The sequence below is a fragment of the Xiphophorus maculatus genome, chromosome 9 (genome assembly GCF_002775205.1).
Source record: "Xiphophorus maculatus strain JP 163 A chromosome 9, X_maculatus-5.0-male, whole genome shotgun sequence".
Lineage (NCBI taxonomy): Eukaryota > Metazoa > Chordata > Actinopteri > Cyprinodontiformes > Poeciliidae > Xiphophorus > Xiphophorus maculatus.
In genome coordinates this window covers 19,820,361-19,847,149 of record NC_036451.1, presented here as the reverse complement: position 1 = coordinate 19,847,149, position 26,789 = coordinate 19,820,361, and the positions used below count along the sequence as shown (strand labels likewise).

Genomic DNA, 26,789 nt, shown 5'->3' with positions numbered 1-26,789 from the left:
TTAAAAAAATAAAAATAAAACAAAAACAAACAAAAACTATGAGGTTTACCCAAAAAAAGGTAATCTCTCACTGCAATCTCTCGGAGTGCAATAGTGGTGTAGGGCGGTCAGTCAGACAGGCTGATAAACGATGCTTCTCTCGGGTGGATTTTGACAGACAGTTCTTTTAAATCCACTGGTCTGCTGGTTCCCCGCGGACGTATGTCCACGCGAGCCTCTGTTGGCGTTCGGGCCGGGAGGAGGAGGAGGAGGCTTGGCTAAACAGTTTTTGTCGGCTGTCTGGGTAACAAAAAGAAAAAAAAAGAAAAAAAAAACAGTGCTTGGGGCATTGAGAGAGAGAGAGGAAGAGAGTCATTTGCTCTTTTGCTCATCATCATCTTCATCGTAACATAACAGGAATGTTCGAGGCCGAGCCACAACACGAGTTCATCTTCATCTGTTTTGGTTTTGCATTGTCACTCTTTAGCGGGACACTTTTTTTTTTTTCTTTAAACAAACATTAAAACGTTAGGTTACAAAAACCTAACCAACAAAAGCAGCATTGTTTCTTTTTTTTCTCTCCACAAATTCATGCATGTTGTTAACCTTCATTACCAAAGCACCACTTTGTATTTTCTCTTCCATCAATATATATAAAAAAGGATCTTTGTAATTTCACACCTTTGCATGCAAAGAAATGTCACCTTTTTCCCCCTGTAGCTTTGATTTTCTTTTTTTTCCCTCTTTTGTGTCGTTTTAAGCTCCCATGTGTAGCAGCAAAGCTGTGAAAGGCCTAACCTGATATGACAATGGGTGTACTGGTCCAGGCACTAGATAATGATGCCAGAAAAAAATGACGCCGCTGCTCCTCCCTCTTTTGATAAAACTAGTGATAAAGGGCCTCAAACTTTAAGAGAGCCGCTTCGGTCAACCCACGCCTCCGCTGCGGCTGATCGACACGGCGTGAGGAGATCGTAGGGTTTACTCAGGAGGTGACAACAAAACAATGGAATATTCTAAAAAAAAAAAAAAAATCATAAAAATAAAAGCCAAACATACACACACACCCTCATAAACATTTGCAAATCGTCACAGTTATGTACACAAACTCCCTCGGATAAGTCAATTCAGGTCTGCAAGACGTCAACCTGGGGCTGGATGATGGGGATCGCGCTGTATGGTTTGCTGTGGCGAGACGAGATAATTCCACAAATGGGCAAACAAATGGTTGAATGGATGCACATATTTGCTGACAGTCAACAACTTGACTAAAAGCCGCAGAGGGCTGCTGTTTTTAGAAAACAGCAGATAGGAAGAGAAACAAAAATAGAGTTTTCTATCATATATTTTTTCTTTAAAGATTTTAAAATCCTCTAAAGCACTTTGTAATATTAATTCATTTTGTTCATTTATTAATCGTTCCTATCGATACCCTTTGTCACTGAGGTCAACATCAATACTTCAATAGTCATTTTCTTTTTTATTATTATTATTATTATTATTATTATTATTATTATTATTCTATTTCAGGCCCCAACACCACCTCCTCCCCCTTGCACATATTGACCAGCTGTTATAAATCAACATCATGTGCAAATAAACAAGTACTTTGAACTGTTATATGAAAACCTGAATGCTTTGTGAACAATGCTACATATTGTTGTTTTTTTTTTGTTTATAAAATATAATATGCTTAAAAGTGGAAAAAAGAAAAAGAAAAAAAGTTTAACCACTCCGTAACAGAGGAAAAACAAAACTGGACTCCGATTGATTGGTTTTGAGAACAATAAGAATGCCCATCGGAATATTTCCACAGTCTCTGGTGCTCCTGTTCTGTTCATAAGTCCAGTGTGGATCTCTTCATTTCTGCCCAGAGTGCACTTAAAAAAAATGTAGGGAAAAAAAAAACAATTTCTGAAAATACCACCACCACCACTCACTAAATTCTGCTTTGCTCAAGTGGAGATATGATCTGTGATATCACACCTCAAAAATAAAAGTCTTGTACACTGTAAAGTCCAGTTGTTTTGCCTGTAAAGTCCAAGCATCACACTGAAGTTCCTTTGCTATTGTTGCTGCTTTTCACAAGGTCAGCTGTGAAGGACAGAATGGGATTAGCGTCTGCAGGTGGGGGGGGACAGGGAAGGGGTTGTTTCTCCCATGTGGCAGATAACAGTCACAAGGACAACTTTTCCTCTCCCCTCACCTCCTGCCAAGACACAGCCTTCATAATATAATTCCACATTAATCCCAAGAAACGCTTCACAAATTCTACGAATCTTCACGAAGAATGGGGGTGGAAAAGGTTCAGGCCATCACGTACTCGGACTTTAAGTCGGCCTTGACGTCGGGCTTCCAGACCGAGTCGTCAAAGTCCAGATCCAGGGAGCCCTCGCTGGACATGCTGCTGTTGCTGTTGCTACGCCCGGCCTTGCGGTTCGGCAGCCACTGGTAGGGCCCTCGCTGGTCCCGCCTGGCCTTCCGGCGCAGACGCTTCTGCTGCATCAGCAGCTGCAGACGTTCCACCTTGCAGCGAGTCGCTCGGTTCTCAGTCTGACGTATGCGGTCACCTGCGCAAAACAAAGGGGCACGTTAGTACTTCTGTTTGAGACTTGTATTGAGTAACTGGTGAAAAAAAAAACAAGATCATGTAGTTTTTTTGTTCTTTTAAAACTGCTCAATAAATGCATTATAAGCGGAAGGTAGTGGTGCTCATTTATTATGCTGCTTGTCGTTTATGGCGAAAAATTCTGTGTGATAAGAATTTTGATCCAAAACTGACAGTATGACTGGAAATGTTATGTTTGCCATTTTCTCCACTTTGGTCCACAAGAGCATCAATAAATATCAGTAATTTTGGCAATATTATTAAATTCAGTCACTCTGTACAGTTTAGTGATATAAGTCACACTTTTTTTTAAGTAAGTGGTGTCATGAGGGCACCTATTTCAAATGAGAACGTTTTTCAAGAACAATATTTGTGTTTGAATGCTGCTCCAAGAACCCACAGCCATACAGTTACCTAAAAAATGAGTTACACATAGTTTTTATAATACTCTTTATCATTATCACAATAGTCCCACAAAATATCGAACTAAAGTCCAGATTGCCCAGCCCGATGGGTTATACACACATTATAAAACATATCTTAAAAGTTGCACAAAATTCTTGCACGAAACCAATTTCCTATTTTCAAATATCTAAAAAAAGCCAATCCTGTTTTTTTGTTTTTTGATAATATTTCGTTAACATGTTTCGCTCCTTCCCTGTGTGTCTCAAACTTAAAAGCAGACACTCCATGGGGCTGACTGTTAAATCTTTTGGTTAACTTCCCATCAGCTTCCTCTTTCTGAGTGGGGAAACCATTCCCCCCCCCCAGAACAGAATCTCCTTGAGAGCCATAAGCAGGGCCGATAAAGGTAAAAACACATGAAAGAGCCAGCACAGGCTCGTGGCTCCCTATGATATTTGCAAACACAATTAAGTATGACATGCTTCAATGGGTGTGTGTTCTCCTAAGTGCATTTCTAGCTGTTGATGTGCCTATAGGAGACTCCAGTCTCCAGGGAGAGGTCTTACATTGCACTGCGAATGCTATCCCAACACCGGCCAAGTCGAGCCTAATTCCATTTATGCGTATATTCGGAGGGCTTAGAAGGAAGGGAAGGCAACCGCAATCTATTAGCTAGCTCCATTAGTATCTGTCTTGGAATTAAATAATTAAATATTGGGCTAGGATGTCAATAAACCGAAGCACAGCGGCCATCTCTGCCGTGCACGAGAACACACACAAGGACACACTGGAATCCGCATTACACAAACACACACACGCCCCCACGCACACACACACACACACACGATGTGTACAGTCATGCATGGCTATGGATGCACACAAGCACTTTCTCCAAAGGTCCACACACACACCCCTACACACACACACACACACCCATGGACACAGCACCAACAGGCGCAGTAGCTTTTAACGTGGATCGATGGCAAATTAAAAAGACCTATTGATTAAACCTTAGCTCTAGTGCAGTCATCCATCTCCAGCCCCGGACAACGCTATTGGCTTTCAATAGAAAATGCAAGCGAATGGAAATTGTAAGCGATGAGAGAGCGAGAAGCGAGAGAGAGAGACTAAAATAGTTCTTTTTTCTTCTATTTCTTTATTATAGCTCTAGCTTCCAAATCGCAGCTCGTTGAGTGCCCCCCTCTTCCTCCAAACATTGCGCCCTTTTTACCCCTTGGCTCGCCCCTCCCTCTCCAGTATCTTGGCCCATGTCTCCCCAGAGACAGCTAGGTAGGGCTGTGCGGAGAAGAGAAAGAGGTGGAGGGACGCAGCGAGGAGGGACAGTGGCGTGGGTTAAGGAATTCCTCCCACTGAGCCCGGGGGGATGGAATAAACGATGGAGGAAAAAGATGGAGGGTAAAGGATCAGCCGTAGGTGTCAGTTTGCAGAATCGATTATGGCCTCCTCTGCTTTCCCCCTTTCTATCGGAATGAATTCCGGACTCGGTGTGGGCTTCATTTACCTCTTTTCTCTGATTTGCTTATCAGGTTGAGCAGTGCAAAGCATTTTCCCCTTCCGGGACTATTTATTATGCTATAGCAATGTACACTTAAGTAAAGTGGTGAGAGGCTTTTGGAAAACTAGAAAAGGAGGCAACGAGTCAAAAAAGGTTAACGTCTTTACATTGCATTAGTCTTACCATTTTTTTTTTTTCACTTCAATATGGTCAGCTCTGACACCAGCATACATGTGCATCCAGATGCTGCACTTTGTCTGAGGACAATGTGTCACCCCTTGGGAACGAAGCCAGTACGCCAGAGGTGAGGGGTGGGTGAGGGGGGGATGGACGGCAATACATCCATTGTTCCTTCTGCACCATGTGATAGCCACAAACGTTGCTGCGAGGCTTTGTTCTCCTCACTGGTTCTCCCTTTGCCTCCTTATTATGTGCACAGACTAGTCTGAAGAGAAGCTGGCCGCACATAATGAAACAGCAGAAAGCCACTGTTTGCCTATGGACTTAAATCTGTTTCTCTGCACCAATTTGCTTCTCTTTACCTTGACAAGATAGTCCGTTAGTCTTGATCTTGGTTTCTAAAGGAGGGGGTACATCTGCTCTCATCTCAGCATTGCAGAAGGAAACACACACACACACACACACACACACACACACACACACACACCCACACACGCACACACACAGAGGGCAGTTTGGTGGGGCGGCAGGAGGTCTTGGCCTTTGGCTTGGCAAGAGTTCTGGGAATGTGCTTGGAGCACCACCAAACTGGTGTGTGTGTGCGTGTGTGAGCTTGGCCATTCATGAGCGTCACTACCGGAGCCCTGGGCGGCTGGGCCGGACACAACTGGCCGCAGGGATCTCCAGACTATGTTTATGACAGTAGGGCTATTATTAGGGCTGAATACAAAAAGAACAGACAATCCACGTAGCACAGGCACACACACATACACACACGCAGATTGGCTCAGTCTGACTGGATGGGCTGGGGTTTGACGCAAGCACAATTGCACCCACAGAGAGCTGACATAGGGTATAAATGGAAAGGAGAGATTTAGGGAACCCTTACCCAAACACAACCTTGTGTGACACAGGAAAGACAAACAAGGAAGCAACAATGGTTCCTTTTTTTAGAAATGCACCACTGGTATCAAACAGAGTACAGCTCAAGGGCACAGAGGAAGGAAATGCCAGTCTCTTTCCCTCTTTTATCATAACACCAGCCACACCAAAACCCCCTGAGCGGTCCATTCTCCCTCTCCAAAATGATCCTAGCCCGTCCCTTTGAAGCACGTTTCGTAAATATGCCAGACGTTGTAGAAAAAAATTAGAAAAACAGTCAAAGAGCAAAGAGGTGATCTATGAATAATCAATGCATCAGTCAGTTTCTCTTGCCTTTGAGCCCAGCCCAGCAACACAGCTAGGACTGAAGAAGGGGGGGCGGGGGCAATAGATGGTCCAGTGGGTGGGTAGAGTGGGTGGACGGAGGAGTAAGCAGGCAAAGGATGAGAGAAAGGAAGAATAAAAAAAGGAAGAGGGCTGCAGCGTCCAGGACACAGAGGGAGATTAAAGGAGCTTCTCCTTCTATTGATTGTGTAAAGATTGGCCTTCATTTGCAGTTGTCTTATTGCTGTTGTTTGTTTGTTTGTCTTGATAAGTCTTGTGATCTTGCACAGAGAACATTGTGTTTGCTGAGCATCCAGGAAACCAGAGGAAGGAGCGAGGGAGGGAGGGGAAGACAATGGAGGGGGGAAAAAACGAGGCCAGGAAAGGAGAGGAAGGGAGAATCACACTGCAGCAATATCTGCTTTGGTTTCAATCTAGTATTACTGACCGCACTCTCCCCATTGTAGGTGCAAATAAAATAAACAATTCATTTTCGAATTAAACTGGTATAATAATGACCAGTAAGACATACTGGTCTTACTGGTCAATAAGACCAGTAGACAATAATAGTCTAAATGTATCTTAGACTATTATTGTAAGGGGAAAAAAACAGAGATGGATAAAAACAAACAAACAAACAAACAAAAAAAAAACAATTGTTGACCACAACAATTGCTTGTCAGGTTTTCAGATTAGTCAGCCTTAATTGGTCAGAGGGCCAGCTAAAAAAATATTTTTTTTAAATTGTTTTTTTTCTTTACCTGTGAACATACCAAGTATAAGTGCTACCAGGTTGAGATGGACTTTCTCTAGCCAAAAAGCAAAAAACAAAAAGAAAACACTGGGACTACTGTTTTTGTAATGCTAGCTAGACATGCTGATAGTGATAGTAACAGATGATTTATTGGTTATTAGTCAACATTTGCTTTAATATATTAGGAAATCCCTACTTTACATCACCTGCTTTTGTACATGCATAGTGCAACTTTGCTCCTACTTTGACTGCCAGTGACAGGAAGCAAAAAGGTATTTTGAGCAATGTTCTTTGAGTTTCCTTTACCATAGTTCCTAAAAACCAGTTGAAATCAGCCAAAATCTCTACCAGAGAGTGACAGCTTTACAAAAAGCAGAGTTCAAAAATGTGCCTCAACGGTTTGATAATCCTATATGGAATTAAAAGCTATAGTTAGTATACCCAGTTCCACTCAGTAAAAAACAAAAAAATACTTAACCTACAGAGATACATACTGAAGCAACCAATCAAAGCAGAGGTAATATGAGCATCCTGACAGCCAGTGAAAGGGCACTGACGGCCCTGCAGGGACACAAGCTCTTCAATGACTTTTAGACTTCATTTGCATTCCCTCCTTCTTCTCCTCTCCTTCCCGACTATGAAAGGGCAACTGATGTGCTTGGCTAGCTTTCCTGGATACCTCTGTGGCTGTGTAGAGTCGCTGGGGGCATTTGGTGAGTTTTAGTGGCGCATGTGCATCCCAGTGAATATTGGCTGGCGATGAGAGAGGAGTCAAGTTTGCTGGCAGAATGAGTACCATGTGGGTCATGGTTTTAAGTACAAGACTCGATAAGGTTAAGGGCAAAGAATCTTTATCTGTCTCTGCCTCATTCACAGTCACCCTTCCTTTTCCCCTGCCTTGCCCTGTCTTAGCCTGCACGAAGTTAACATGAACTGACAAATCAAAAGGAGACAAGGGCAAGTTAAAGGATGTGGAAGACACACATGAGGGGGAAGGGAGCTGTTGGAGAACCTTTTAGAGCCAACTTTGCTTCTGTTTTGCCCAGTCTTTGTGTGCTCAGTTTGAACGAAAGCAGCTGTAGGGCTAAAAGGTACCATATAATCCCATGGGCCTCCCCTTCTCTGACCCACAATGGTCCAGCATGGTGCTCTATATACACCCCTCACACAATAGGATAGCCTGGGCAGGGGGTGATCGACACTGAAGGCTGCAGGGCGGATGGTGGGGTCAGTCCACGCTACATAGCAAAGGAATTTAGCTTAACAATCAGTCTGCTAGACCATGCTAATGCCCTCCTGTTCAAACTCAACATGACTCCCATGTTGACAAATCCTCACAACTCAGCAGTTTTACACAGCGAGAGCGGAAAAGCTGGCTGCTTGTGTAAGCCCTGGGACTAACTGCATGTGAATGTGTTGAGATTTTTTTTTCTACTCGTGAACTTGCAGCAGAAAGGGTAAAGACTCAAGAGACAGCCGAGCTAGGTGACATTTTCGAGAGGCTGCCTCAACCTGAGTTCGGCTATGTGCACATACTCGGGCAGATGAGAAGTGCACTTTTTCTTTAACTGGAGCTGAATGAATGAAGGTTCCTCTGAAGCGGAGTTAAGCTGGAGTGTTAAGTCCAGTAAGTCCTCCATCAATTGTCGAGTGATAAGATTGTCCTACAGAGCTCAGTCATTGGTTTGCTTGTAGCTTGTTATGTAGAATAGAAAACAAAGAGGCACATGGAGTCTGCCATTGTGTCACTAAGGTTTGTAATACTCAGCAAGTCAAGTCTGGCTCCTATTTCACCCTTAGCCTCTGGTTAAAACTTAACATTTGATATGGTTGATGGCAGAATATAAACACTCATAGGATAAGTAGCTCGGAGTTGTGGATTCAACAACCCTTGTTCTCCAGTCTCTCCTCCTTCTCTTACTGCTGTAGAGCTCACAAAGAAAATGCTTCTCAGGGCTGATTTTTGGAATAAGTCTATTTTTAAAGTCCAAATGAACACAGACAATGTATTGATGCACAACACAGACATGGAAAGAGACGGGGCGAATAGGAGACGAACAGAGAGATGGATTCTACAGTCGGAGCTGTTTTTGTCAGCTAATAGGGAGAGGGGGCAGTGGCGTGGGTGGTTGAGTGCAGATGAAGTGACATGGCAAGAATAGGGAAAGGGGGAGGGGAAGAAAGGGCGGGGTGAGTATGGACAAGTGGGGAAGTGAAGGAATGGTCTTTTCTAAAACAGGAAAATAAGCCTGTGTTATTACAACTGTTCAGTGAACACTTCTGAAGGTACTCAGAGTATGGCAGTGGAATAGTGGTTAATCCCACTGATGCTGGGTTCAGTCTTTACAATAACTTTGAAGGTTCTTGTACAGCTTTCAAGCAGGGAACACACAACATGGGACAAAGCCAGAAGACAACAATGAATATGTATGTGTTTCTTTTTCAGTCAACAGAAAATATTAAACACTAAGCACTTTCTTTTCGGGCCCACCCAAAGAGGTCTATTCCACAATATGTGGTCATTGTCCACAAGATTCACTAGTGTTTCACTATGGAGTGGTTGAATTTCCTCAGCAGAAGATAAGGAAGCATTAGAAGACAATGTAGTTTTTCTCCACACAGTCAGTCTAACCTCACAACACTGCCTGAATGTTATCAGTTCTGGACATCTGTCAGACACTCAACATCCTGAGTGGCTGCTCAGAAAAAAGGGTTTGAAAACATCTAAGCTTTGCACCAGAATCGTATCATGTGCACTCCAACACCTGTCCTGGCCCAGCCCTCTTAAAACGAGAACCTGTCAAGGTTTGTCCGGCCCATGCATGTCCCAGCTGCAGCTCTTCTTTAGGACACAGGCTAAGTAACCCAAAGCCTAATCTAATCTAAACATAGCCCAGCCCAGGCTTGAAAAGGTAAACCTATCTCCTTGATGCACAAAAACAAAGCCAACTCTACTGACTGACAAGTGGAGCCAGACTGAACATGCCTGGAGAAGCTTGTATTGCATTACTAAGGAGACCCCCATCTCCTTTATTCACTTCCTCTTTTTGTAAACCCAAGAGACATATATGCTTGAGTGTTCTTGTTCTTTAGTCAGAATTTTCAGTTCAACTACTGTCAGTATTTTAAAAGATAAAAATAAGCACATGAAGCACAGTGATGTAAAATCATCCCAAACAAACTGAGATACCCATGATGAGTTATGAGAACAGAAACAGAAAGACAGAGATGACAATGGATTTTTCATTTGATTGCGAAACAAGAACAGAGCTTTGCAAAAATGAGTGGCTGTATTGTCCATTTAACACAAATGTGCACACAGACATACTCCCCCAAAGCGGTGCCAAATGCAAGAACATCTGCTTCGTGAGGCCATTAGGGTGTTAAGGGACTAACAAAGACTCAGAGTAAGTAGGGGTGAGGGGTGTGCTTCTGTTTGTGTTTTTGACATGCTTAGATGAAAAGGTGTATGGAGAGGGCTCACTCACCAGGGGGTTTGCACATGCGGATCTGGCTCTGGCACTGCACCAGTGGATGAAGAGTTGGAGGAGGGCTGCCAGCAGGCACAGAGGTAGCTTTGGCAGAGAGGCCCGTCATCCCAGCAACTGGGGGTGAAGGAGGTGGTGAGGGGGATGGGGAGGTGGGCGACCCACACTGAGTCTGGTAACGGAGCTGGGTGAGGGAGGGGGGCATGCCCTGGTAGTGCCGAGTGGCACTCAGGAGGTCGTTGAGGATCTGCAGGATGGTACCGATATCACGTCTTGGACGCCCATTGCTGTCTTGGCAGTTAGGGTGCAAAGTGCCTGAGAGAGGAAGAAAGATAGAGAAAAGTTTTACAAAATGATGCACTATAACTTGCTTGACTTCATTTTGTGCAGCAAGCAAGATTTTCAGTGTGGAGCTCAATGTCTGTTTACCTGAAAAGGTCCCTGAGAAGACTCCGGGAGCATGGTTGACAAAGCTCTCAATAATGGCTCCAGGTTTTCGTGAGCGTGCTGAAGGACTAGAGCCACTGCCAGGGCTGTTGGTGCTGCAGTTAGCCTGAAGCAAAAACACAATAGAGACAAAAATTAAGTGTGAGTGTTTGTGAAATACACTTTCCACTTTATTACACAAGCAAATGTTCATATATGGGAGCTGTGAAAACCTTTTTAAAAATCCCTATATTTACATCATGAAAGCTTAGTTTACTATTCCACATAGTACCAGGTCACTTCAAACTTTGGCTTAATACATCTTGCCATTTTTTAGACGCCACCTTAGCTTTATTGCAATTATTTAATGCAAGTGAAACTGAACTGCTGACAAAAACCCCTTTGTGTGTAGTTCTATTTAAGAGAATGCATGTTGTACCGTAATGAGGAATAATCATATCTTCTTCCTTTTGTTAAATAGACATTGAGTTCACTGATATTTGTTTGCTTTCACTTTTCACAGCAGATCGCATGCAGGTCAAGAGAGTATGAACAGCACATTTCGCTGTTAAAGATTTTCTAAGTTAAATAAATTATCATAAAAGTTTATGACTGATGACTGACGGCAAGAAAGCGGTTTACTAAGTCACTCTATCTTTAGCCCTACAGCAGTTTGACTAAGCCAAAGATTCCTCTCCATTAGTCTGGTTGCTACATTGGAGAATTGAATATTTGTGTGCATGATAAAGTTTGTCTTACTATTTAATTATGACAAAATATGGATGAATTTAGTGTAGATGCAAGATAAGCCATAGATCTCTTCACAAAAAAATACTTAAATATAAAACGGAAGAACATGCATTTCTTGGGGTCTTACCTCAGGGCACACAACCGGGGCTACAGGGCTGACCTGGCCAATGTCATGGCTGGGTTGACTGGAGGAGGGCTGGTGGTAGTGGTGATGGTGATGATGATGATGATGATGGTGTTGATGAGACGGAGAGCGGAAAAGTCCCCCGGGGATGTGAGATGGGCGAGGGGAGTGGGGTGGCGGAGTAGGGGGGCTACAGTGAGGGGAGGAGGGCGACTGGTGGTACATAGGAGGGAGCGGCTGGTGGTGCGTGTTTGGCAATGGGAAGGAAGGTGAGCCTGAGGAAGAGGAGGAGGAAGGGACAGGATGGGGGCTGGGGTGATTGTGTGGTTGCTGGGGGTGGTGGTGGGGGGAGAGCGGGTGAATGTGGGGAACTCGGGATGGCTGCACTGTGGGCTGCACTGTGGGCTGTCCTGTGGCGGCCTCTGTGTTTCCCCGGCTGATAAGGTGCCGGTGCTGGAGCTGGGGACCCCCAGATTGCTGTGCTGCCAACTGAAGCTGAACGAACATCATGTGGTCCCCTACACGCAGTGCCAGGGTGAGCGGGGAGCGGCCGGACAGGAAGTCACTGACCTGTATACACATAAACATAAAAACAGAAATTACTTTGAGTAATGTTTGCATTTTATGAGCACTCTCAGTATGTTTTTCTCAAGTGAAGCAAACTGAATTAAAGTCCTTTATGGTAAATGAATATTTTTTTTTGTCATAGATAGCGTTTGAGTTAAACACAAAAGCGCTTTGAGCCCCTCTTCTCGTAGAGACACAGGCATACCACATTTAGACCACCGTCCAATCATTCACAGTTCTGTAACAGTGGACTATTTACTCCTGAATAAGGAGACCTATTGGAAAACACACAAACACACACAGACTCCACTCTTTGCTCTCCTCCAACTGCCTCTGGGTCCACTCTTAGTCAGCAGTGTCATTCAGCTCAGAGACAAAGGCCACCCTTCTGTCTGGCTTGTTGCCTGAAAAATCTGTCCCACGTTCAGGAAATACACCCCGCCTGCCTCTCAAGCACAGAATAGTCAATTGTCTGTGGATCTCCAGCGGATCTGGAAGTGCTGCCCATTTTTGGAATTCTGGCAACGATCAACAAGGGCCAAGTGTCGAGGTCTTCACTGACCCACCCATGGCCCGGATAGATGCACGCAACGGCTGATTTGTTAGGACTTGGCTTGGAAGCTTCACGCTAAATACCAAACATTCTGTGCTGAATGTGGCTTTTAAAGTCTGCGTCTTTTCAACGCGGAGTCATAAGGGGTCAGAAAGGTTCTTGGTCTTGAAGATTCAACAGTGATGACATCTAAAGCTGTTCCCAAACTAAAGCAAACAGAAACCACCCTTTACTAGCAAATACAAAGTGACACATTTATCCAAAAATATTTCAACAGTCCTTGCTGCCTGTGTGCTTTTAGGCCCAAGGGGAAAAGGAGTCAGAAACAACAATCTAAATAAGGGCAGAAAAGAGCATGGATTTTGGCAGGAGATGGAGAGGATGAAGGGCCATTCGTTCTTGGTTGGCCTTTGTACTATGTACATTTTTCAACGTTACTTCTAAGATCTTGGCAACGGTTAACCCCAAAATCACCAGCCTGTCCTCAAAAAGAACTCTCCATTTTCTTGTGCTTATTTATTTCTCTATCGACCGCGACTCCTGTATTGCCAGGGTGACCTTTAGACATCGCTATTGACATGGTGAGGGGGAAAAGCAGATGGAAAACGACAGGATAGACAACTAAAAGATCTGAGCGAGTTGAGATGATACGATGGCTGAAGTTCAAATACCAAAGTAGCAAAAAAAATTATTATTCAGGAGGTCCCAGTACAAACATAACTAAGGTTTCCTTTCTTTTCTGAATGCAAACTCAGCTGCTGATGGATTGTTGATACAGTCCACACCCGCAATGATTACCGCAGCATGGTAAGGCAACAAACTCAGCAGGCGTAAGGTGTGGTGTGAAGTGAGGAGGAGGGCAGGGTGGGGCAGGGTATTGCATGAAACTCTCTCTATACACCAAAGGTTGCCTGATAGAAAGGAGGCGTGTGTATGTATGCGACTCAAAGGGGGAGGCAGAATCCAAAGGTCGTGGGGGGGAGGAGAAAGAAAAAAGAACAGGCCTGACTAAGGCAGTGACTGACAGCTGTCAGGAGAGAGTCAACAGTCAGCCAACACTACGTCAAAGACCCCAAGGGAGACCACAAAACAAGCACAGAGAAAAGCATGTGGGGGGTTGGTATTATTGCTAATGAGTGAGTATTTCTCTCTGCTCCTGATCACACCTCTCATTTTACACATGCATACAGTATTCATATTGATTCTAAACTCCACCTGAGACATTTAATTGAGAAATCAGAAAAACTAACAACTGTTACTACAAAAAACATGCAAAACGTGCAAAACTCAGTGCTAAAGTAGAAGGTTGTGAGTGTAATGAACTTTACCTACACCTGTATCTGGGTGTGTGAGCATCAGACAAAAGAGAGTGCATTTGGCAATCTCTTTCCCGAAAGGATCATGTGAAATTAGGACTCCTACGTATTTATCATGACAATAGCCTATGATTTTCCAGGCTCACATTTTTAGAGATTGGAATGATTTTCATCCAATTACCTATGTACACCAATACAAAACTTTATGAGTTTATGACAGACTTATAAAGCATGGATGTATAAATGCAATATTTCTAAAATACGATAGAGTCTTAGAAACACAAATTTCTAAACTCTCCCAGGTCTGGAAAATATTTCAATCCAAAATCATTGTTTAGGAACATTTAAAGATGCCAAGACTAAACAGGGTATTTGCTTTAGAACTTTGTTTTAGTGTGTGAGGGTGTGTAAGCAAAGGCAAAAAAGAAAGTGACAAAAAAGACATGACAGTGAGTGACAGCAGGAGAAACAAAGAGGAGGCTTGATTACCCTTATAATAACTAGTGTGGATTATTCAAAACCACCAAGATGAAAATCATGTACTCCCACTGAGCTCACAATACCACATGGCAGGCTTCAAATTAGCCTCCAAGCGAGGCAAGCTTTCTTCCTCGCACCTCGTTAGTTTTTTCCTTCTTCTCCTTCTTTTCCCTCCTCCATTCGATTTTTGACACTCACAAGTCTCAGCCATCGAGTCATGAAGTCAAATTAGAAGTCGCTTGCACAGCCCGTGTTAGATCTCACATGCATGTGAGCTAAATGTGTGTAACACTGAATGTGACTCATTTGGGGTCTCTGCAGATACAAATGCCACCAACCACAACCTCGGCTTCAGGCAAGCAACTAAAAGGCCACAAACCCACATAAACATCCACGTCTCATTAGAAGGGAAAATGACAGGGAACATCTCGATGACTATCTGATTGGCAGCTCATATCTCTGCGGTCATCTTCCACATTCCCCCAGAAGATAAACACAAAGAGCCACATTGAAACCTTCAGGTGTGAAATTCCTCTCCTGAAAACATGCCGTTTCCCCAACATTTCTTAGACCCCCAGAAAAGAAAATATAAGAGAAGGGCAAATGGTCTGTGTTGCGCTGAGCTGTGGAGTGGAACACCTGAAATAGTTCGTATCTCTTAAGGGATGGGAGGAGGCGGAAGATGTTACAGCCTGCCTGCCAGAGGCTAGATTGGCAAGCGATCGTGTAACAACAAGCCTTTTCCAGACGGACAGAGACTAAGAGAGAAACAAGAGGAGGAAATGTGTTGGAGAGTATGTCTATATGTCTGTATGAGAGAAAGATGGTAGATGGGAGGGAGTGGGGCTCTCTGGCGCTGGAGAGTTGGCTAGTAAATGATTCCCAGTGGTCTCGGCTAGCAGCTCAGCTCCAGTCCAAACATGCCTGTCTGCTCTCTAGAGCCCAGCCAAGACAGCTAATGTAGCTGGCCACTGCTGACGTCAGGACCAACACTAGATAGGCTTTCTAGACATTACAGGCAAACAAAAGAGAGTTTTGTTTTTGCTGGTTTTTCAGCCTCTAACCATCCGCCACCTTTCTTCTAGGTTCAACTTTTGCCATTTTATAGGAAAGGCACAATGACTGCTGGTCTCTTAGCCATTATGTAACTTTGAAGTTTTGGTAGACCCCTATTTCTCTAGGTATAAAGTGAAGACATCTATTGTTGGACTTTTCCTATATACCAAATATGAATTAATATCCACCAGGGGCATGTTCTGTACCGGTTTGGCAACTGACAAGTTCAAATAAATCTCTACACTCCACACAGTGTTCTGTAAGTGTTCAATAAATAATATTTACTAGCAGGAAGAATTGGATTAGAATGAGAAGAATTAGAATTGTTCTGATTTAATCAGGGTTGCTAAAATTCAGCTGGTAAGAATGGTCACCAGAACCAAAATAAATGAAAATAGAGTACTATGAAGTTTTCAGAAGTCATTTTAACTGTTTATAACTGTTTACCTCCACAAATTATAAAATGACATGGCTACAAACAAAAATAAATTGATATATAGAGGTTTGAATACACAGCTATAATATGACATACATGTTTACAGGTAAGAACTGGAGACAGGAAGTGCCACAATGACCAATTGGAGGTAGAAAATGTAGGTATAAATTCGAAAAGATAGACAGACTTTAACCACTAAAGGACAAGGAAGGTGGAGGGCCCCTCTGAGACAAAGGAATCCATCATCGTGCTCAAAAGGCTGCAATGACAGAAGTGGCATGCAAAAAAATTAAGGAGCTGGCTACCAAGCCAGTCCCATCAATCCCTCAGTTTCATCACTGCCGGCCAGAACGAGGTATTTTGTTTAGCAGGAGGCGTTGGTTGCCATGCACCGAATGGGAAGAATATGATAAGGGGCAGTTTGGAGGGATGAGTAGTGGAGACAAGATGGAGGAGAGGGAGAGGAGGGGAAAAGGTGGTATGAGGGACAGACAGTACCAGGATGGTGAAGGGGGGATGGAGGATGCGGGCAATGGGGGTAGGGTGTCAGAGTGGTAGAGGGTGATGAAATATTCAGCGAGAGTGTGCCTCTGGCTCCCACCCCCTTTTTTTCCCTTTCGACATCTCTGCCTGACAGTTTTATTTATTGGGGTCCCTGTGGTTCAAGGAACTCATTTGCAGTCGTTCTTCCTTTGCACACTAAGCGAAGTAAGGCAGAGAGATAAGGACTGAGGGAGGAAGAGAGAGGCTGAGAGTCTAAAAGAGGCTGGGAGGGAGGTGGTGGGGGATGGAGCGTGCTGGCAGCTCTGAGCTGACATTCATGAACAACTGAGCAGCTTTGTGTCAGAGAAAAGAGGATAGAGGATTGGAAGGCGGGACAGGAGGGGGTTGGAGGGAGGGAAGTCACAAGAGAAGGAAGCCGGTTTCTCCAGCCACATTTCGGTTCCAATCCAGCTGCTCACCTGTCGAACGGCAAGGTGAAAGGTAAGCTTCAAAAAGCTGCTTACTAACCTGCCCATCGGCCTAGATGGTTTGATCGCACCAGGACACTATTGATAGTCTCTGAGCAGACACACAAGCTAAAGATGCAATAACAGGCTCTTGAAAGAGACAAGAAAAAAAATCAATGAGTTGCACCATGCCCTAAATCCTAAAGGTAGCCAGGAGGGGGTAGAAGGCTCCTGAATGGGTATATTGGAAAGATAGCTGTCTGTAATACGGTCTGATAAGAAACAGACAATGTGATCAATAAGTAATGTCCAGCTCACTTCCAGAGAATTTATTCACCTGAGTTAAAAGAGAGCCTAGACTGGCAAAGTTCAAAACAATCAAGTTCATGCAAATAGTGCACCATATACAGTACTTGATTTAAACTAACCACGACCCTAGAATTGACAAAACAAAATGACCACAATTGCTGTTGTGAGGATGTGGATACAGTTAACAACAACATATGCTGCAAATGAAGGTAAAGATACGAGAGAAAAAGTTAAGGGAAAGACAGTGAGGGAATAGGGATACAGGAAGTCAACAAAGCAGTGCAGAAACAGCTGTGATGCATCCGTGAAGAATGCTTAAGTCTTTCCAAAACTTCCTCTTTCAAAATCTCTTCGTAAAAACCTCAGTCACTTTGACCTATGCCTGTCTGTTTCAGACTGGGAGCTTTAAATATGGGTGGTGGCTATAAGACCTGATATTCCTGGCCTCCATCCTCCCACACAGTAGCCACACTAGTCACGATGCCTGCTACTCCAATCACAAAAGCACCGTGTCACAGAGGAATGGAAAACAATGACAGTCACGACTCGAACATAGGCAAATAAGACTCCCCTGGCCGCTCAACGAGGGAACACACAAAGATAAAGACATTAAAAATGAATGTTGGCACATGCGTACGCCCACATAAGCCCAATGCGACCAGATGCATGTGTACAATAGGACAATGAAATTCAGAGCAAAATCCACCTCTCTCTTGATTGCCCCACAACACACCTTGATTCCCTAAGCTCATTCCAACATCTTCCTTCGACTGTGTGTTTAAGCAATACAAAAGGGATTACACAGGTGCAAAAATACTGTGTGATCAGCTTATTAATGCAATTTTCAAGGCCAGGATTTACATGAGAAGGGACTGAATGGGCCTTCAGATCAGCATTGTCTTTTCTTCCGTATACAATTTGATTTAGACATCCAGTAACAAATTAATTTCTGTAGCTTTCATTGATAGAACAAAGAATGCAAATTATCATTGTAGAGACCAAAGACTCTTTCTCTTAAGCTACAAGCATAAAAAAATGCTTCTTTTTTTTTTTTTTACTTCAATGATGGCAAAAGGACACGGGGATCTTGTCACACTGGCCATTGGACTCAGTTGGTAATTTTTCAATTCTTTGCACTCAGAAATCCTCAATGCAATTACTCTCCAATGATTTCCAGTAGAGCCAATAGGGCTGATTAACTAGCATGTAGATAAGGTGGTGCACAGGTAGCAAGACTGGAAAGAGAAACATATCGACCATGTGCATTGAGCTGTTTTACACACAGCCTCAAACCGAGACATAAACAGTCACAGGTACACAAATCTTTCTGTATGTTACGGCCTTTATTGCCCAACGGCATGTGTAGTCATCCCATCAACTACTCCCAATATTCCAGGGTATACCATACACAAACACAGCTGGACGTATTACTGAATGACTCGTCCAGACCTCTTCCCTTTCATCTCCCCTCCACCTGTCATGTCGACTTTGGCACTCCCTGAGGGATGCAGAGCGCAGGAAATTAGGTAAGGGTGACTCAGAGGTAACTGCAGACAGATTGTTAGGTCTTTTTAGTTTGCATCTGTCTGATTGCAGGGACAATGGCAAAGCTGAGCTCCATCCGTGGTTACTTGAGTGAGACAAAGATGAGAGGGGACCGTGGGTTTGTGGGGAGAAGGCGGGGGGAGCATAAGGACGAGAGGTGCCTGTCAGTGGGAGCGAGAGAGGAAAGTAGAGCAGATATGTAACAGTGTATTCTACTGGGACATATGAAATGACAGCACACAGCTTCCTCCTTCAGCAATCTGTGCGCAAAATTTTGTCAATTTGCAGCCAACTGAGCATCACTCCAGTTGGGCAGGGCATTGATTCTGAAATCAGGATGCACCACTCTCGCTTGACTCGGCGACAGCAGCCAATGCATGCATGAAGTATAAGCAAGGACCGTGGGGTTACAGCTCATCTTAAAGAGTGACTCAAGCATTGATGGTTTGTGAGCTGGGCAGTTTGGTGCTGATGCTTTAAGACAGGAACAAAGAGATGACTAAATGGGGGAAGTGCATTTGGAGGGGGATGGTGAGGGTGATGACTGCCCGCCTGGTTGGCTTTTATTCGAGCATCAACGTGCATCAATGAGCAAATAGTCTCTGTGTTTCGAAAGTAACACAATTTTTTTTTTGTTTCTGTCAACTGCAATAATCAATAAAAGATTAAATTATGTCACTGCTTGAGTTCCCTTCATGTTACTTGACTGGCTGCTATACAAGTATACGTTCGCTTTATTATATGGTTCAGGTTTTTTATTACAAAGATCGTAAATCCTACTAAGTACATCCTTTCAATTCAGATCTGAGAGTGTAAATATAAGCTGTACACACAATGTCTCCTTAGCAGACAGAAGGAGAAGAAAGTAGTGCAGGCGAGCGCATTCTGATGGGCTGTCAGGAGTCAGTGGCTTAATACAGCTTAGATGTCATGAAAAAAAGGTCCTAGTTGATGCCAGACGAGGAATTAAGGCAGCTAAAGAAGCCAGCCATCATGGCCAAACAGAGGCAGCTACAGCCAAACTTGCAAACCGCAGCACATTTAAATTATAGGGCCTTGAGAGAGCTGTTAAGCAGGAACAAGAGAGGGAGAAGGAGAAAATGGGGGACACTGGGGAGAAAAACATAATTTCGATAATTACCAGATCTCGACTTCCATAAAACATTTTCCCTATAACGTGACACAAACACACACACACACACACACACGCACGCACACACACACACATTCCTCAGACAAATCAGCATGTTCTAGCAAGCTGCTTTCCTAGCAATATAGCCGCTAGCCGGGGACATCTAATCCAGATAAAGGAGAACACATGAGGTGATCCACCCAGTCCATATTCCATGAACACACACTTCCTGGAAAAACACTCAAACTTGAAACGGGACCTCAATTAACCAGAGAGACATTTAGAAAGATAAGTGCTTAAATAAAGGGGGTCTGCGGGTTTATGTCCACTTCATCTGCGACTACCAAAAACCACCCTGAATCACCCGGAGGCTATTTTTAGGTGTTAAGGGATATCAGTTACCGTGTCAGACACTTTTAAAAAGCTAAGTGCATTGATTGATTTTTGATAGCCCGCCCCCCACCCCGAGTTAGAAGGAAGAAAGGAAATGAAGGAGAGCTTTTGTGCTCCTATTTTCTAATCTTACCCCGTATCACTAATCTCCCCACCATCTAGAGCATTCCATTTTGCTGCATGAATTATAAATTCAATCAATTTCTCAGGATATGAACACACAAAAGTAGTGTTAGGCCTTTTCGTGAACTTTCCCACTCATTTTAATATGATTCACACGCTGCTCTTTATTGTCACAGTCCTCTTATGCAGGACTACAATCAGCATATGAATCTGGAAGTAATGTAAACGGTAAGCAGTTCTTAAGAAAAAGTGTATCTGACTCATAACGAATCTTAGCGAAATAGGGTTACGACTCAGACGACAGGCAAAGTGAGGAAGCTGCTGTTCTGGGTTGGCAGTTGAATTATCATCTACATCTGGTAAAAAAACATATATATATATATATATATATATATATATATATATATATATATATATATATATATATATATGCGTGTGTGGGGTTTTTTCTTCTTCTTTTTTATTGACGGGCAAGGCTTACTTCCAGCACACTAGTGCTAAAACAAAAAAAAACCACACACACATAGAGCGACATGTCCACACACCTACACACACGCAGTCATCTGCTGTCAGCGCTACGAGGTGCATGCTGAGTTCACACACAGACGACGAGTCCAGGATTTCCATCATAAAATTATCAGGGAGGCCATAGTGAACCACAGCTTGCTATCTCTGAGCAGTCTGCATCCTCCGATAAAAATTCTGACTGAGTGCAGGTTGGCGTCGTTCACTGGACAAAACCTTGCACACCCGAGTGCTCAGTTTCACCATCGGTTTGACATCACACTGATGCAGTTACGTACGTCTCACCATTGCCCAACACCGCCAATAGGAAGTGGATGTGAGTCAGTCAGTCAGCTGCACACAGCTTCACACGTCACAATGTTGTTTAAGTGTGTTCGGCCTTATCATCTCTTTTCTCGCCAAGTTTCTTTCTGTGGCCGATGCAAAGCTTTTTTTTTTCTGCTTTACTCTCACTATTGATCATTTCAGTGAGTCATATCACACTGACTCAAATACATACTGTATTTAATAAGGCCTAAAGAGCTGTTTCACTGTAAGTGCAGGGTGTGGGCCCATCTTAGGACATATATGCATGCGCGGCTTCCAGGAACCCTATGCTAATACAGAATGAGAAGGCTGCCATCTGATGATCCAGCACTCTGTTTATGAGTGAGTGAGACTACAGTATACTCAATTGCCATGCAGCCTCAGCACACTTCCTGGAAACTAGCCAGTATGCGTGCGTGTATGTGCGCGTGTGCATCTGTGTGTCTGTTAAGTCCGTGAAATACAGAAGAAGTGGAGAGAGAGATTGTAGAAATAGAAACATGAAAGTGAGCATCAGGCTTCTTATGCGCTCACAAATAAGTCTTTTTGTGTGTAGTTTACTCTCTGATAGCCTCTCGCAGCAGCGTGCATGCACACCTCAACGCACGCGCACACACACGCTATCGCAGACGTTACTAGGATACAGAAGGGTGTTGCTGCTTATTATATCCCAACAGCTCACACAGGACGCCTAGCTTGGCTTGTTTAGGGGGCCAAGATTAAACAATTGAAACATCATTGTGCAGCGTTGCACAGCTTGTATCAAATTAAGTAATTTCTGAACACAGCTAACTACAGTTAAAACTCTTAAAAAAAAACAACAAAAAGAAACAAAGGGGCACAAAACATCCAGATTTTGAGAAAGCTCATAAGCAGAGAGAACAATAAATATAAAAATCTGTTAATTTGCATCGTTCTTATAATTCAAAGCAAACAACTTCCTTACCTGAGTTTCTGTTAGACTCTCCAAGGCTTGCATTACTGACTGCTCTGGTCTTGATGCCTGAGACTGCACAGAAATAAAAAAGACATTTATGATTTATGTAAGCAGATGTATTTTTGCAGCTTTTAAATAAACTGAATGTGCTTTCTCTAATTTTATTCCAAGCTAAACCAAAATAACATTAGGACGAGGCTTACCATTAATCCTGCTTCGACTGTTGGTACAAGTGTTAACTTGCTCCCATCAGAGATGCCTAGATCCTGGAGTTTGCCTGAACTTAGTCGCCTGCAGGGTTACACAGATCGAGATAATTAGACTGTGCTGACAGTATCTTCTCTCTCTATAGACACCCAAACACCCCTCAGCAAGGAGTGCTTGGGGGACTTCGGGGGTGTTAGGCAGACTTCAAAACTAGTTTGGAAAAGAGCCGTGGGTGAAAAGCTTCATGAAAGAGATGTATTGATTGGGCTGTCATTTTTCAATTTCGACTATAGTGCAGCTTGACAAGTGCTCGCAGTGGATATTTGGCACTGCTGCCACTTGCCTAAGTGGAGGTAAGTACTTTCTTCTGGCTGTGCGAACAGGCAGAACAAACTGCAAAAGCTGTGACAAGAAACAAATGGCTCCACAACGCAGTTTTATGATTGGTGGCTTAAACAATTTTACAATTTTAGATTTTAGACAACCACACATCCCAAAATGGGTTTTCTTCATTCTGCACTTTGATGTTTGTTGCAGAACAGGAGCAGCCATACCTGCTCCAAAATATTGCTTCCCTGTAGATCGCGACACCCCACGAATTCATGTGTTGCTCTTCTTCTTCCCCAAGCAAAGGATACTTAGGACAGCCTGCTGCACATGCATAACCCAAATGTTACCCTGTGCAGCTGAACAAAGGCCGGCAGAGCCGGCTTTGCAGTAGGCCTACACTTCCGAGGCGCAAGAGGAGATTAAGAAGGGGGTGTTCAGGTTTTAAAGGATGTTGTGATTTATAGGGTGATTACAATAGGTAGGAGGGGAAACAGATCGAAAAACAATGCCAACTGTTTGCATGTAAAGCAACCCCCCTTTCCAGTTTTGAAATAACGCCACCTGCGCTGCCTTTCGCTTGTTTAAGTTGCAGAGCGTTTGAGAGCTTTAGTCTTAAATAACAAAAGGGTTAACTATTCCTTCTCCCTTGCAGGCCTGCTTTAATACTGCTATGGCTGCAGTTCCTGAGTATTCAACAATACTCTAGCCAGTCGATCCCACTACATTATTATCCCAAATATGAGTGTTGTTAAGCACCTTATCAATGTCCGCTGCCACATACATGAAACTCCTCTTATGAATGCATGTTTTGATTCATACAGCAGAGCTACAGAGCCATGCTTTCTGCATTTGAATCAATCCAAGTCTGCAGATTTCATCTCCCAACAGTCCTCACGCAGTTTTAGCAACGGTGTGCTAAAACTCACTCAGCAGTTTAATGTGAACGCTTTTCATGTACAAGAAGACCACCGCAGGCAAGGTTACTCCTGCTATTCTTTCCGGGCAAAAAAAAAAAATCACCTGAGCATGAAAGGGTTAATGCAACAAATGTGCCCATCTTAAAACTGCAGAATACTGTTAGGGCTGGTGATGTCAGTGCGCGTAAAGAGAGGTTTCTTAAAGGAAAATACCACATAGAAATCGCGAGATCGTTATCCTACACAATGCATTCTGTTAAAACACCACCGTCCACCTTGGACGATTTACTCACGTTTCTTTGTGCAGCAGAGCGAGTCTCTCTTTGGGTACTTTGAGTCTTTGCGAGAGCCTTCTCTTCAGTCCCTCCACGGTCTCCTCCTGGGGCAGGGAGAGCTCGAAGCGTGTGCCGGTGGTGGAGTGGATGTACAGATTCATGGAGGGTTCAGCCGGGACGGCCTCGCAGGACGAAGTCCCGCGACTGGTGCAGCTCCGGGCGCTAGGATGCTGGTCCATTCGATAACCTGTGCTCGGAGACGGCGGGGGGGAAGGGACGGGAAGGGAGGAGGGAGGGAAGACAAGACGAGCAAGAGTCGGGATGAAGAAAGGGTTTAGGAGGAGGAAGCGGAATCCGTCGCTTCGACTATCGTCTCTTGGAAGGCAGCATTCAGAGCTTTCTGTCTATTAACCCTTCCGTGCGTCCTCCGGGCGTCAGAATAAAACCAAGTCCGGTCGATTTCATGAGAACGTCCCCGCAGGAAATCAACTAACACTGCAGAGTGGCTTTTCTCTTTTTTGCTTGATCTCCTTATTTAAATCTCCTTGCAGCGGTTTTTTTTTCTTTTCTTTCCAAGTTGCAAGCAAGTCTTCCGAAATGCTACATTGGGCAAAAGCCACACAGAAACGGAATTATATTGTCAGCAAAAAAAAACAAAAAAAAAATGTAGGCGATCGTATGTAATAACCTTGAAAAATGCGAGGTTTGATTAGAAAAAAAAATCACTAGTAATAAACTCCTTCTGAATGTTAACTGAGGTTGCTGCAACCTTCAGAGGAGCGGAGCTGCAAGCCCTGTTCGGCTTAGAAGCGAGAGGCTCTCCGCAGCGCTCTCAAACCTACAGCAGCCCCAGTGGATGTACCGACAATGAACATTGTCACAAAGTATCCCACTTCCACCATCGACCAAAATCCGCCCACAACCCCCGGAGCGACCGAGCCAATCGCGGCAGAGCTCTTTCAGGACGCTGCGGATGTCGGCCAATTAAAATGTGAGATCCACACCCACGTGGAGGGCAGACGAGTTTAGGCCATTCATAATAAATTACAGCATAGAACAAAGTATATGCCCACACCGCAGAAGCTCAAAGCTGCTTGTCCGTGTTCCTTTAAATCTACCAAGGCAGAGGAGAATTGGAATAATATGTTTATATCGATGATTGCCGGCTTAACTAACTGGTACTCACACTTTCTATTATTTTGAAATTTCTCAGCATTAATTTCTGCACAGACTGCTGTGCGACACGCTCAAAATTGCACTTCTCCTCAAAAATAACTACTCACCAGAGTGCAGACTACTATTCTGAAGCACCATACTGTAAAAGTATCAGTATTAAAGATAAAGGTTCTGGCAGTTTTTTGTGTGTGTTTTTTCTTTCAGGTAGCGCTATCTACTTTAAAAGCCTGTTGCAAACCGTAACGACCTGTTTTCGGCAAGTCTTATCAGATATACTGTAATATTTATAGAACTTCCCCCATGAGCCCAGAAGCATGCAGTCGTGCGGCATCACTAAAACGGCCGAGAATATTATGCAAATGTCCACATTGTAAACAATCAGCTATTCCCGAAGGGAACAAGGATACCACCTAACTCATAATGGGTCCTGTATTTCTCCCACGTGTTCCAGCGAAAAGAAACCGGAATACGGCAGCCAATTGAGCATGTTCGTGCAAGATGTTACATCATGCACTGCTCCAATCACCTTTTGTGATCCTCTACTCTTAATTTGAAAAAAAGAAGGGAAATGTGTCATAGAACACTTGGAGGTATATTTACTTAAGAGACGTCGACCCGCCTTCAGAGTAAAAAGAAGATCACTGACATTAAAGGAGATACTCAGTCGCCCCCTAGTGGAATAGGCTTCCACAATAAAAACCTGCAGTCGTGCCATTCATTCTTTAGTAAACTAATATTATCAGTAAACTATATATATATATATATATATATATATATATATATATATATATATATAACTGATGTATAGTGTAGCATACTTAGTTTTCACTTTTAAGTATCACAATACAAGGAGACAATTCTATGCGCATGATGACGTTGTTAGAATTTACACGAGGAAAGTTGACCCTTGCTATATAGAACAAAGCCCGAGTCAAGCTTTTCTGAAACTTCTCAACCACAGGCAAACTTTCTAAAAAATGCTATAATTGCGTACTTACCAATTATTGTGGCGAAAACTGTAAAGCTTCGCTGGGAATTGAGCTGAGTTCCAGTCTGTTCCCCCAGCTTTGGTGTGTACGGCAAAACCAAACTCTTAGATAAATCCAAAACAATTTGAATATCATCCACAACAGTTTTGTATCTCTTAGCTCTCCGTATTTCGCTGGCTGCTGTGTGTGTCCCAGCGCGCCTCTTCACGCACTTTAATAGCAGTCCGGGAAGTGTTGACCAATAGCAGCGGATATGTCCCAATGCGTCCGGCTGTTCTTGGTACGCCGGTGTGTTTCTCGGTGATAACAGCGTAGCCGGGAAGGTGAGACTCCTCTTTAAACCGGCTCCGTTCGGATATGGGTGGAGAGAAGAGTTCTTGTTGTGTCAACAGTTGATTTAAGGTGGAACTCCATCCTCGCGCTGCAGCGGGATCACGGCAGTGGTGTGGGGGGAGGGTCCACGCAAAGCAGCAGCTGACAGAGGTATTCAATATCCAACTGCGTCAAAAAACCGTGACTATGTCTGCGTCTCAAAGAGGGGGCTCGCAAATGAATTACACACTATACGGTGAAAGTGAATTCTCCAAGTCGGTCTCATACCACCTTAAAAGAACGTCAATGAAACGAAGCCTTCGCGTCAGGGGCGTTGCCAACCACTGACGACGTACGTGTCACCGGGCAACAGAGCAGGTAAACACCCTCCCCTGGATACCGGCCCTGTTCGCCGGTAAACAAAAAACTCTGCTGGCAGGGTTCACCGCTTTGTTTAGGGAAATAATATACGCGCTGTCAAAGCTTCATGAGCATAAGCAAAACAAACAAATCACCGAG

At 43.8% G+C, this 26,789-nt stretch overlaps 1 protein-coding gene across 1 annotated transcript; it reads right to left on the bottom strand.

Annotated features, from left to right (window-relative positions):
- Positions 1 to 1,449: 1,449 nt before the first annotated feature.
- On the bottom strand, positions 1,450 to 26,296 carry midn (midnolin). Its single transcript, XM_005795708.2, has 8 exons — positions 25,968 to 26,296; positions 23,812 to 24,040; positions 22,268 to 22,355; positions 22,074 to 22,136; positions 11,440 to 12,006; positions 10,566 to 10,689; positions 10,137 to 10,451; positions 1,450 to 2,549 (listed from the first exon to the last, which is right to left on the bottom strand). The coding sequence occupies exons 2-8, from the start codon at positions 24,030 to 24,032 to the stop codon at positions 2,287 to 2,289; spliced, it is 1,641 nt and encodes a 546-aa protein (XP_005795765.1). The 5' UTR covers positions 24,033 to 24,040; positions 25,968 to 26,296; the 3' UTR covers positions 1,450 to 2,286.
- Positions 26,297 to 26,789: the final 493 nt, after the last annotated feature.